The following is a 14363-nucleotide window of genomic DNA, read 5'->3' on the forward strand; positions in this document are numbered from 1 at the left end:
AAAATGTGGTTTTTAAATACAAGTTTCAAAGTAATAAAACACCCATGGTTGCATTTTGAAGTTTAAAAGAAAAAAAAAAAATGCTAACCGGAAAGAAGTCTTGGATTTTTACTCACTAAATATAATCACCAGACTTTCACAAATGTATTCCTACTAAGTTCCCAGAAAACTGCGACTAATAGAGAAAACATATCTATGAGTCTGTCAAACATAAAGGACAAAAGAGAAGCACATTTCTGACAAAGAGTATTTAGCTTGTCCCGTTTAGTAATGTCATAACAGTACAAGTGAACTTGATTTGTGTATTTTACTTAAATAATCACAAATTGATATTTTTTCTCATTTTTTAAATTGCACAGACTTTAAACTACGTTAATAAATTTTACTTTCTTCCAGGGTGAATACCTTTTCTGGAAATAAACATATCATTTGACATTTTTAAATTACTTTCTGTTTCTGAATGCATGCTTAAATAGATCACATGAGCACAGTCCTTGAAATTACACTTAAAGTGGACCAAATTAAGATTCAAAATAGTGTTGATTTCCCCTTGATGTAATTTAAAATGTGTAAACTGCCACTCAAAATAGAAGTGCAATACCTGATATTTAATCATAATCATTTGGCAGTGTTAATAGGTAGGGGTGAATTACTGCACTGTTATTTGAACTGAAGCATCTCATATATGTAACAGATTTTGTATGATACAAAACTTTACAGCAAGCTATTTGAATGTTTATTAAAAAATTCTCAAAATGACATGGAAACATGTTTACTGTACAAATAAAAGCACTTAGATGTTAAGAGTGTACATTATTCAATAATTTACATCATCACAAGAAAACTGGGTGTGACTTAAACAGTACAAACTACCACATTATATTCATATTCCAGGCATTGTTCATCATCCACTATTTAATTTTTATGTGTAATGGATGTCTGTTTACATCAATTATCTTGAGAGCATCAAAAAGTGAATTGCATTTCAGTATAAAAATCCAAGTAAAATATTCTCAATGGCTAACGTTTGGTAAGATTATCTGTTTAATGGAAAGGACAAAAGAACTGTCTGACAAGTAAGTTGGATTGGCATGGAAAATCAGCTTTGCTAGAGAAAGGGGTTCTGTGGTCAAAAAAGTTTGGAAAAAACTGGGTCAAATAAAAGTAAACCGGATTTTATGTACCTTAGGCTTTATCAAACTCCCTGAAAAGGGTGAAAATTTCCCAAGTACATTTGCTCATCGAAACTCCTTCACAGATCTCCTACGACCAAAATTCATAAGAACACCTTTGGAAGAGGATGAATTAGAGAATCATATAAAGAGTTCTAATACAAGGTGTCATCTGGCAGAAATTTATATGAAGAATACCATATGTCATTTTTAAAGTTTTGCCTCAACCAGTAGCCTCCAAGTAAAGAAAAACTAGAACAGACCTCAGAACAGTACAGTGACTAGATTACCTGTAAACTGGCTGTTAAGATCCCAGGCTGCTGAGTCATATTATCACCCTTATTCAACATGAATGATATGAGTGTGTTTACATTAGTTTTTCCCAACAAGACTTCTAATTAGAATCCTGTATTTTTTTTTTAATGGCTCAGTTAACATCCTCTCACATTATCAAATATATGTTCATGGAAAAAAACATCCAGAGGACAAAAGTATATGGATTATTTCATCACACATTTTATACTGCTGACCAAATGATAGCTAATTGTATAAAATTATAATATCAAAATGACTATCCAATACTTCCTTTCCAGGACTGTTAAAAGTAAAAGTTGATTTAAAATTCTGTGAGTTTATAAAAAGTTTTCTTTCAAGATACTGCCATTCACCCTCCACCCTTTAAGAAACACAGAATTTTATAAAAAGCCTAATTAAATTGGTCACCAGTCATACTAAAATCATGTCAATTTGTACTCACATTTTAAGCTGGAAGACCTTCAGTTAAAGTGTAAGAAAAATACATGTTTTTTTAAATCTTCACTAAGAAAGACAGAACATTTGCCAGGAAAGCAGCTGGATTAATTACAACAGCTCACACCAGGGATCTTAAATGCTAAGGATTTGATGACCACTTTGCAACTTTCCACAGTAATGCCACAGAAACAGGCCATGGTGCCACCTGTGGTCAGTACCCCCCCAACATTACACACCTGCGCTCAACGACTTACCAGTTTACCAATGCCAATGGTAAACCCGCAGCTAATGTTGAGAAAGTCAAACTTAAAATTTCTGAACATTTAAGCAAAGTGGTAGATTACTTGTTTTTTAATTTTGTGAACAGTTGGCATTATATATATAAAACAATTTAGCTTCACAGAATACATTGAAATGTTGACATTTCATTAAAAATATGTATCACTTCCAGAAAGTCTAGATTTAAAAGGAAGATGCCATTTTAGGCTTTGTTGTCACTAATGAAAAAAAGTACAGTCACAAAAGGATGTTTATTAAGAACTTTTTTTCCACAGAAGACAAAAAAGCATATTGAAAAAAATATGCACTGACAAAAACAAAGGAAAAAAAATGCATCCTGTAGCCTTATTTCTATAGGTTAATTTATGGTGCACCTAAGGTGATGTAACATAAAATTTTAGGAACTTTCTCTCTTCATAGACAAAGACCAGTGAGTTTCTGTTCTTGAATTATGTGATCAAGGAATAAAGTCTCTTACAAATATGGCACAAAATCCAGGCTTCTCCTTCTAGCTCCCTTTCACAACCAATGACTACAAACAAAATTTCAAAGTATAATTTGTAACCTTCTGGTAAGTATACATTAGCTTTATCTAGACTTTCATTATTTGGCTTCTTATATAGTCTCTTGTAAGTACATTCTTCTGGGTTAACAATGTTAAAAATTAAAGTTAAAAGGTATTTATATCAATTCATCATATACCAATATTTTAGGATACCATACAGATACCTGTTAAGTGATAACTTTTCTAAAAGCAATTAATATTCCAAATACAAAAGCACTTCTTTTATTGCTTTGAACTATGCACTAAAGTAAAAACACATAGAAAGGGAACAGGTTTAACACAGAAAAACCCCCAAAGCTTCAAATTCAAAGTAGTCCAGTTCATTTCTTCCAGGTAAAAAAATTCACAGTGTTTCTTCAGCTTTCAAATTCTAGACATTCAAATTGCCATAGTACCCTGCAAAAACTAATACATAAGCAAAATCATCAGCTGGTAACAATAAAATGGTTTTTGTTTTTGATTAATTATACTCCATAAAAGCATTTTCACAAGAGGGGAAGTTTTAAATGTTTCCAAGTCTTGTAATGTAAACCGGGATATACCAGTAGGGAAATGCTGACCCTCTAACTTCCGTATAACAAAAACAAAACAAAAACCCCGAAACATTGATGTACATGTAAAATATAATTTTCCTATAGATTCAATTAAAAAAATGGGATGATGCTAATTGTAACCATTTGAAACAAGAAATGAACAGTGTCCTAATCTGTCATATATGAAAATTTCCTCTCTCTTAATATCACCAAGAGTAAACTACTCTTTATAAAAATAGTGGTAGTTTGGCCCTGAAAAATGATTTGAAAGATGGGATGCCTGGGTGGCTCAGTAGTCAAGAGTCTGCCTTCAGCTCAGGTCATGATCCCAGGTTCCTGGGATTGAGTCCTGCAACGGGCTCCTTGCTCAGTGGGGAGCCTGCCTCTCCCTCTTTTGCTCCCTCTGCTTGTGCTCTCTCTGACAAATAAATAAAATGTTTTAAAAAAATGACTTGAAAGATAAACTGCCAAAAACATGTCATGAAATTTAGAAGTATCTTTATGTTTAATATAAAGTCAAGTTGGTATTTGTACAAATACCGAATCATATTTGCATTTAGCTGAAAAAAACAGAAGAAGAATATGGTCTATAAAACATATTAATCCCAGTACTGATACCAGGGATCACTTAAATTTTTTGACAACTGAACACATCTAGAACACAGTGTAAATATCAGAATACTCACATCATCATATACAAAATTCACAACCCCTTGTTGCAAGTGGTCTCTTCTCCTAAAGAAATCTTTAAACAAGCAAACAAAAAATATTAAAATTTTAAATATATAGTTTCAAATACTTGCACTAAAAAAATGACTAATTTCATACTCAAAAGTTTCAGTTTTTATTTAAATTAGTTAACATATAGTGCAATATTAGTTTTGGGGGTACAATATCATGATTTAACAATTCCATACATCACCCAGTGCTCATCACAACAAGTGTGTTTCTTAATCCCCCCATCACCTATTTCCCCCATTCCCCTCACTCACCTCCCTTCTGGTAACCATCAGTTTGTTCTCTAGTTAAAAGTCTGTTTCTTGGTTTGCCTCTTTCTCTCCCTCTCTTTTTCCCATTGCACATTTGTTTTGTTCCTTAAATTTCACATGAGTGAAATCATATGGCATTTGTCTTTCTCTGACTTATTTCACTTAGCTTAATACTCTCTAGCTCCATCCATGTCTTTGCAAATGGCAAGATTTCATTCTTTTTTATGGCTGAGTAATATTCCACTGGGGATATATACATACATATGTATGTGTATGTATGTATGTGTGTGTGTGTATATATATATATATATATATCTCACATCTTCTTTATCCATTATCCATTTGTCAACTAATAGATACTTGGGCTGTTTCCATAATTTGGCTATTATAGATAATGCTGTTATAAACATCGGGGTGCATGTATCCCTTTGAGTTAGTATTTTTGTATTTGGCTAAATACCTAGTAGTCCAACTGCTGGATGGCAAAGTAGTTCTATTTTTAACTTTTTGAGGAACCTTCATACTGTTTTCTACAGTGGCTGTACCAGTTTGCATTCCCACCAACAGGGCAAGAAGGTTCCCCTTTCTCCACATCCTCACCAACACCTATTGTTTCTTGTGTTGTTTTTAGCCATTCTGACAGGTGTGAGGTGCTTATCACATTGTAGTTTTGATTTGTATTTCCCTGATGATCAGTGGTGTGGAGCATCTTTTCATGTGTCTGTTAGCCATCTGGATGTCTTCTCTGCAAAAATGTCTATTCATTTCTTCTGCCCACTTTTTAATTGGATTATTTGTTTTTTGGGTGTTGAATTTTATAAGTTCTTTATGTATTTTGGATAGGAACTCTTTATCAAATATGTCATTTGCAAATATCTTCTCCCATCCTGTAGGTTGCCTTTTAGTTTTGTTGATTACGTCACTGTGCAGAAGCGTTTTATTTTGATGAAGTCCCAATAGTTTATTTTTGCTTTTGTTTCCCTTGCCTCAGGAGACCTATCCAGAAAGAAGTTGCTACAGCTGAGGTCACAGAGGTTACTGCCTTCTTCTCTAGGATTTTTATGGTTTCATGTCTCACATTTAGGTCTTTAATCCATTTTGAATTTATTTTGTGTATGGTGTAAAAAAGTGACCCAGTTTCATTCTTTTGCATGTTGCTGTCCAGTTTTCCCAATACCATTTGTTTTTTCCCATTGGATATTCTTTCCTGCTTTGTCGGAAGATTAACTGACCACATAGTTGTGGGTTCACTCTTGGGTTTTCTATTCTGTTCCATTGATCTATGTGTCTGTTTTTGTGCCAGCACTATACTGTTTTGATTACTACAGCTTTTAATATAACATGAAGTCTGGAATTGTGATCCCTCCAGCTTTGCTTTGCTTTTTCAAGGTTGCTTTGGCTATTCAAGGTCTTTTGTGGTTCCATACAAACTTTAGGATTGTTCTAACTCTGAAAAATATTGCTGATATTGATTGCATTTAATGTGCAGGCTGCTTCGCGTAGTATAGACATTTTAACAATATCTGTTCTTTCAATCCCTGAGCATGGAATGTTTTTGGTGCAATTGTAAATGGGACTGATTCCTTAATTTCTCTTTCTGCTGCTTCATTATTGGTATGTAGAAATGCAACAGATTTCTGTATATTGGTTTTTGTATCCTGTGACTTCACTGAATTTGTGTATCAGTTCTAGCAATTTTTTGGTGGAGTCTTTCAGGTTTTCTATATAAAGTATCATGTCATCTGCAAATAGTGAAAGTTTGACTTCTTCCTTGCTGATCTGGTTGCCTTTTATTACTTTTTGTTGTCTGATTGCTTGCTAGAACTTCCAGTACTATGTTAAATAAGAGTGGTGAGAGCAGACATCCCTGTCTTGTTCCTGACCATAGAGGAAAAGCTGTTTTTCCTCATTGAGGATGGTATTAGCTGTGGGTCTTATTCATATATGACCTTTATCATATTGAGGTATGTTCCTTCTAAACCTCCTTTGTTGAGGGTTTTTTTTTTTAAATCATAAATGGATATTGTACTTTGTCAAATGCTTTTTCTACATCTATTGAAATGATCACATGGTTCTTATCCTTTCTTTTATTAATGTGGTGTACCATGATGATTGATTTGCAATAATGAACCACCCTTGCAACCCAGGAATAAATCCCACTTCATCATAGTAAATGATTCTTTTAATGTGCTATTGGATTCGGTTTGCTAATATTTTATGGAGAATTTTTGTGTCCATGTTCATCAGAGATATCACCTGTAGTTCTCTTTTTTTAGAGAAATCTTTATCTGGTTTTGGTATTAGGGTATTGCTGGCCTCATAAAATAAGTTTAAAAGTTTTCCTTCCTTTTCTATTTTTTGGAATAGTTTGAGAAGAAAAGGTTTTAACTCTTCTTTAAACTCGGTGGAATTCTGGGGCGCCTGGGTGGCTCAGTTGGTTAAGCGACTGCCTTCAGCTCAAGTCATGATCCTGGAGTCCCGGGATCGAGTCCCGCATCGGACTCCCTGCTCGGCGGGGAGTCTGCTTCTCCCTCTGACCCTCCCTCATCTCATGTGCGCTCTCTCTCTCTCTAATAAATAAATAAAATCTTTAAAAAAAAAATAAAATAAATTTGGTGGAATTTGCCTAGGAACCATCTGACCCTAGACTTATGTTTATTGGGTCTTTTTTGATTACAGATTCAATTTCTTTGCTGGTTATCAGTCTATTCAAGTGTTCTATTTCTTCCTGTTTCAGTTTTAGTAGCTTATATGTGTCTAGGAATTTGTCCATTTCTTCCAGGTTGTCTAATTTGTTGACATATAATTTTTCATAATCTTCTAATTGCATTTTTGTGGTGTTGGTCGTTATTTCTTCTCTCTCATTTGTGATTTATTTGGGTCCTTTCTCTTTTCTTTTTGTTAAGTCTGGCTAGAGGCTTATCAATTTTATTAATGTTTTCAAAGAATGAGGTCCTGACTTCATTGATCTGTTTTTTGATGTTTTAGTTTCTATATCATTTATTTCTGCTCTAATCTTTATTATTTCCTTCCTTCTCCTGGCTTTAGGTTCCTTTTGTTGTCTTTTTGTTTTTGTTTTGTTTTCCTTCTAGCTCCTTTAGGTATAAAATTAGGTTGTTTATCTGAGATTTTTCTTGCTTCTTGAGGTAGGCTGGTATTGTCATATACTTCCTGTTTAGGACCACACTGCTGCATCCCAAAGGTTTTGGACCATTGTGTTTAAATTTTCATTTGTGTCCCTGTATTTTTTCATTTCTTATTTTATTTCCTGGTTGACCCATGTTTAGTACGATGTTGTTTAACTTCCATGTATTTATGGTCTTTCCAAATTTTGTCTTGTGGTTGACTTCTCGTTTCATAGTGTTGTGGTCAGAAAAGATGTATGGTAAGATTTCAATCTTTTGGTATTTGTTGAGGCCTGATTTGTGACCTAATATGTGATCTATTCTGGAGAATGTTCCATAGGCAAGTGAAAAGAATGCGTATTATGCTGTTTTAGGATGGAATGTTTTGAATATATCTGTTAAGTCATCTGGTCCAGTGTGTCATTCAAAAACACTGTTTCCTTGTTTATTTTCTGTTTAGATGAGCTGTCCGTTGATGTAAGTGGGGCATTAAAGTCCCCTGCTATTATTGTATTATTATCAATTAGTTCCTTTATGTTTGTTATTGTTTTATATATTTGGGTACTCTCATTTGGTACATAAATATTTACAACTGATAGATCTTATTGAATTGTCCCTTTTATTATGATATAGTGCCCTTCTTCATCTCTTGTTACAGTCTTTGCTTTAAAGTCTGGTTTGCCTGATAGAAAGTATTGCTACTCTGCCTTTTTTTTTTTTTAAAGATTTTATTTATTTATTTGAGAGAGAGAATGAGATAGAGAGCATGAGAGGGGGGAGGGTCAGAGAGAGAGGCAGACTCCCTGCTGAGCAGGGAGCCCGACGCGGGACTCGATCCCGGGACTCCAGGATCATGACCTGAGCCGAAGGCAGTCGCTTAACCAACTGAGCCACCCAGGCGCCCTGCCTTTCTTTTGACATCCATTTGTGTGATAAATATTTCTCCATCCCCTTAATTTCAATCTGCAGCTTTCTTTAGGTCTAAAATGAGTCTCTTGTAAGTAGCATATAGATGGGTCTTATTTTTTTATCCATTCTGACACCCTATGTCTTTTGATTGGAGCATTTAGTCCATTTACATTCAAAATAATTACTGATAGATATGGATTTAGTGCCATTTTATTACTTGTTTTGTCATTGTTTCTGGAGATTTTCTCTGATCCTTTCTTGTCTTTGTCACTTTTGGTCTCTCCATTGCACTCAAAGAGTCCCCTTTAATACTCTTGCAGGGCTGGTTTAGTGGTCACAGACTCCTTTAGTTTTTTTTGTCTGGGAAACTCCTTCTATTCTGAATGAAAGCCTTGCTGAATACAATATTCTTGGCTACAGATTTTTCCCATTCAGTACCTTGAATAAATCATGCCACTCTCTTCTGGCCTGCCAAATTTCTGCTGATAAATCTCCAGCTAATCTTTGGGTCCTCCTCTCTTCTAAGTTAAGGACTTTTTTTTTTTTTTTTTAAGATTTTTTTCCTCTATCACTTATATTTTGCAAATTTAATTACACTATGTCTTGGTGTGGCCTGCTTTTGTTGATTTTGAAGGGAGTTCTTTGTGCCTCCTGGATCTGGATGTTTGTTTCCTTCCCCAGATTAGGGAAGTTTTCAGCTTCTTTTTTTCTCCCCAAATAAATTTTCTGCCCCCTTTTCTCTCTCTTCTTCTTCTGGGATGCCTCTATTACAAATGTTATTGTTTGATGGAATCACTGAGTTCCCTAAGTCTATTCTCATATTCCATAATTTTTCTTTTTCTTTTTTGTTGAGCTTCATTATTTTCCATTATTTTGTCTTCTAGGTCACTAATTCATTCCTTCTTCCAGCCTGCTGCTCATTGCATCAAGCCTGTTTCCAATCTCATTTACTGCATTCTTCATCTCTGGTTGATTCTTTCTTAGCTTTTTTACCTCTGCGGTAAGGGTCTCACTGATGTCTTCTATTCTTTTCCGAAGCCCAGGGAGTATCCTTATGATTGTTGCTTTAAATTCTCCATCAGGCATGTTATTTATATCTGTTTTGCTGGGATCTCTGGCCGTGGCCTTATCCTGTTCTTTCATTTCAGATAACTTCCTCCATCTCGGCATTTTGTCTAAGTCTCTGCTTTCTTCTATGTGTTCGAAAAGCCAGTTATGTCACTTGCTCCTGAAAGTAACTGCTTTATGAAGAAGAGGTCATCACGTAGTGCCCAGGGCCTGGCACTTCAGGGAGTGTCTCTGGTGTGTGCTCCATGTGCTCTGCTCTTGTCTTTTGGCTGCTCTGTCCCTCAGGCTAGGTGTTTTCAGAGGCTCCACTTATCTGCTGTGGGCAGTGTTCGGTCCTTGGCCAGACTGTGGCCAGTTTTAACTAGGTGTGCTCTGGTCTGCTTCTGAAATCAGACCTAACACCACTTGCACCAGAACTGAGGCCCTGCAGAATTCTCTGGTTGGGAGACACGGTGTGGGCAGGGGCTTGTGCTGGTCTCTGGGGGAAGAGCCCACCACACTGGGACTAAGGCAAGCTTGACTGAGAAGGGCAGTCCCGCCAGAGTGCGGGGGTGTGAGGTTTGGTATAAACAAGCTAGACAGCCAGTGTCAGTGTTGCCCTGCTTCCGGCAGGTGGCTCTGTGTTTATGCTAAGGGGCGGGAGAGGGAAATGACATCAGCCAGCTCCTTTGTTCCTGGAGAGGTGTCTCCCTGAAGGCTGCCTCTCAGGGACATGCTCTAAGAAGAGCGAATACTCTCCCGTGTGCTCCAAGCATTCCTCAGATCATTATTTCCATGCTATCTGCCCCCTGGTCGTGTGCCTGCCTTCTCTCCAGGAGAAGCACAGTGCCCTCTGGGCTCTACCCTAGCCAAGCACCCTAACCTTTAAAAGTCCAGGTTTTAAGCCCCACTGACTGCCAAGAATTCACAAAACTCAGCCCCTCCCCTTTTCCAAGCCAATGGCTTTGGGGAAATGTTCTTTGCATTCCTGGGTGCTCCTTCCTCTCTTGCCCTTCTCCATGACCACGGCTTCCTCCTCTCTGCAGCACCCGTGATCCATTTCTCTCCTAATCTACATCTCTGCTCTTCCTACCTTCTTCAATGGAGCCTCTTCTCTCCCTTTAGTTGTGGAGTTTGTTCTGTCAATCTCCAGGTCAGTTTTTGGGGTATTTAGGATGATTTGACAGTTATCTAGCTGTGTTCGTGGGAAGAGACAAGCCTATGGTTCTCCTACTCCACTGCCTTCTTCCCTCTCTCTCTCTTCATTCTCTATCAAATCAAGTGATTTCATAACTTGGGCAACTGAGACATGAAGAAAACTTTCCAAAACTGAGCTATAACAATTTTTCACTATTCATATTACTAAATTTTTAAAGCCTTAAAAGTGATTAGATTTAACAGTGAATAAAGGTGAAAAATACATACTATTACAAACTTGTTGAAGAAAATGAGAGATACTATTCAGAAACATAGCTACGTAATACTGCACCCATTTTTAAACGATCAATACCTGTCAATGCTCGAAGCTTCACACAGCAAGCAACATAATCATCAAAGAAGATTCGGCCATTCTTGCTGTACCGTTTAACAATAGCAGTTAATGTTTGAGGACTCAACCTATAACCTAGAAAAAGGAATTTATACTTTAAAATTTCTAAAACCAAACACCGTAAGAGCACCACAACATTGCATTTTCTTTAAAAATAATCATAAATTTCCAAAATTCATTCCATAAAAATATATGCTAGAAACAAAGTATATTCACATTGAAATTTATCAAAGGCTTTATTACTAATAAAGTAATAAGGTGGTTAAGTGGTACATAAATATCACAATTCTAGCTTTGTAATAAAGTCAAAGCTAAGAAAACAAATAATGATCTTTTTGTGTTTTTAAAATATATTTTGATTTTTAAATAATGTCTAGAGTATTTTGTAGATTTTAATGCTTCAATATTTCAATTTCGTAATTTTATAGTTCTTTAAAGAATATCAAAGCAAAGATTATTAGTGATCTTTGCTATCATTCAAATTCTGTATTTCCTTTTTTTCTTTTTAATTTTTCATTGAGGTATAATTGGCATATAAAATTATATTAGTTTCAGATGTATGATACAATGATTCCACTGTTGTATATATTGCAAAATGATTACTACAATAAGTCTACTTAACATCTTCAACACCAAAAACTCCAAATAATCCAATTAAATATGGGCAGAAGACCCAAATAGACATATTTCCAAAGAAGACAAACAGATGGCCAAAAGACACACAAAAATATGCTCAACATCACTCACCATCAGGGAAATTCTAATCAAAACCACAATAAGAGACCCCCCTTACATCTGTTAGAATGGCTAGAATCAAAAAGACAAGGACTAACAATTATTGGTGAGGATGTGGAGAAAAAAACTTCCTGCAGTGTTGGCAGGAATGTAAACTGGTGCAGACACTGTGGAAACAGTATAGAGGTTCCTCAAAAAATTAAAAATAGAATTACCCTATGATCCAGTAATTCCATTACTGGATATTTACCCAAAGAAAAGAAGACACTAACTCAAAAAGATATATGGAGTCCTTTGTTTACTACAGCACTATTTACAATAGCCAAATTATGGAAGTAACTGAAGTATCCATCAACAAACGGATAAAAAAGATGTGGTGTATATATATACAATGAAATATTACTCAGCCATGAAAAAAATGAGATTTTTGCCATTTGCAACAACATGGATGCACCTATATAAGGTATTATGCTAAGTGAAATAAGTCAGAGAAAGACATATGATTTCACTCATATATGGAATTTAAGAAACAAAACAAACAAAGAAAAAAGGGACAAACAAAAAAAAGATTCTTAAATACAGAGAACAAACTGATGGTTGCCAAAAGGGAGATTAACAAGTATAAACTTCCAGTTAAAAAATAATTAAGTCAGGGCACCTGGGTGGCTCAGTTGGTTAAGCATCTGCCTTCAGCTTGGGTCATGATACCAGGGTCCTGGGATCAAGTCCCATCTCAGGCTCTGCACTCGGTGGGGAGCCTGCTTCTCCCTCTCCATCTGGTGCTCCCCATCCTGCTCATGCTCTCTCTCTGTGTCTCTCTCTCAAATAAATAAATAAAATATTTTTTAAAAATTAAAATAAAAAAAAATTAAGTCACAGGGATGAAAAATACAGTATAGGGAATACAGCCAATAAGGTCATAATATACAGTGTATGATGACAGATGGTGAATATATTTGTGGTGGACACTGAGTAATATATAGAATGGCTGAACACCTGATATAGATATGTATAGAAGTGTTGTACATCTGAAACTAATATAACACTGCATATTAATTATATTTCAAAAAATTTGGTAAAAATAAATAGCTAAATAACTAAATAAATAAATATTAGAGATCTTACCAAGTTACAAAAGATATAATATAAATCGTGAGTGCCAATAATTAGGGGAATACATTTTAATATACTCAAAAGAGGAAATTCAGAAATTATTTTATCAACCAAAACGTATAAAAGATCATTTTTTGGAAAAATCATAGATAAAATGGTTTTGTTAAAGGTCTTCACTCAGAATTTATCTACAATCTTGAAATTAAATTGGGCAACAACTGGTGAAATAATATATTCCTTAACAAATTTTAACAACTGAGATTCATCTCATCAAAGAACAAAGATGATCTGGATAGATTCTAAAGAATTTTAATATTCTTACCCATAGCAGCAATGGCTTGATTCAATTCATGATGTTCCACTGTGCCACTGTGGTCTTGATCAATAGTTATGAAGTTTTGCTTCCAGGCATTAAGAGCTGCCCAAAGTTCTTTGAATTCATTAAATCCCATTTTCCCTGTGTAATCTCTCTGATAGTTTTATTAATAAAAATAAGTTTTGATACCAAAGAGAATTTACTTGACTCAAAACTGTAAATCACTGACTAAAAAATTGTTAGTATGCTTCTGCAAGTTAGCCAGATTTAGCATATGAATAGATTCCTGCGTAAAAATGGAAAAGTATGGAATTCAAACAGGATCTTACAAAGTATTTTTAAAGTCTCCAATTTACTATGGGGCCATTTATAGCCAACAATTGCTTGGTTATATTCAGAAAGCAATTATTCTATATTCTAGTATTTTCTATTTTTATTCAAGGATACATCCAACATGGCGATCATAATTCTGCAGGTTTCCAAACTGAAGGCTATAAAACATATTTATTATTTGAATCGGAGTCTGCCCAATTTTAAATATGTAAAATTATGACAATTTCTATTTCATAAAACAAAATGTTTATAAATTGCCAAAAATACACAATCACCCCTTATCAACAAACTTTAAATGTTAGGCATCCCTAGTGGAAAAAAAAAGATAAAAATAAAAATCACTACTACTTCAAGCTACTCACATCTAGTCAGGGGATTTGGGGATAACTAAAAATTACTGTCACAGGGGAAAGGAGAGCTTCAGTTTTCCTAACACAAATGATAAGTAGGTTTTAAGTAGAAGTCTGACATATACTGAGATCACAAAACTTGAAGGAGTTAGAGATTTGATTAAAGCTTGGGGTGAAGGACTGGCCTATGATTACATCTGAAAGGCAGATGAGGGCCAGATCATAAAAGTCTTGAATGCCACCCTAACGCTTTAGACCAAAGGAAGTCACTGAAGAATTTTAAGGAGCAGAGGGGCAATTCTAAAATTTCCAATCCAGAAACATTCACTTACACTGAACAGACTACAGAGTAAAGTAAGATGAACCTAGATATAGGTAAATCATTTGCTAGTTTACTACAATCAATCAAGTAAGAAAAATATGAGCTTCTGATCTGAAGCAGCTATTTTCCCTTGGGGGAAAGAAAAGGCAGGAAGAAAAAAGTAAATATAAACTATATTAAAATCTTGGCTTATAAGAAATATTACCACTTTCATATCTATAGAACTATAACTGAAGACTCACTAGGTAGAATTTAATTTTTCTAATCCTCATC

The 14363-nt window shown here is 35.0% G+C and overlaps 1 protein-coding gene across 3 annotated transcripts in view; it reads right to left on the bottom strand.

The window, feature by feature from the left end:
• Positions 1-359: 359 nt before the first annotated feature.
• Positions 360-14363, bottom strand: part of GCA (grancalcin) — a 50999-nt gene continuing 36995 nt past the window's right edge. For all 3 annotated transcript variants that reach the window (XM_035007899.1, XM_035007900.1, XM_035007898.1), the window contains 5 exons: positions 13533-13576; positions 13092-13239; positions 10883-10996; positions 3989-4047; positions 360-3174 (listed from right to left, as the gene is read on the bottom strand). In XM_035007899.1, the coding sequence (XP_034863790.1) occupies positions 3148-3174; positions 3989-4047; positions 10883-10996; positions 13092-13239; positions 13533-13576 (392 nt within the window). In that variant the 3' untranslated portion in view covers positions 360-3147. The remainder of the gene's footprint in view (positions 3175-3988; positions 4048-10882; positions 10997-13091; positions 13240-13532; positions 13577-14363) is intronic.

Source organism: Mirounga leonina, unplaced genomic scaffold (assembly GCF_011800145.1).
Source record: "Mirounga leonina isolate KUSES-001 unplaced genomic scaffold, KU_Mleo_1.0 Mir_151, whole genome shotgun sequence".
NCBI classification, from domain to species: Eukaryota; Metazoa; Chordata; class Mammalia; order Carnivora; family Phocidae; genus Mirounga; species Mirounga leonina.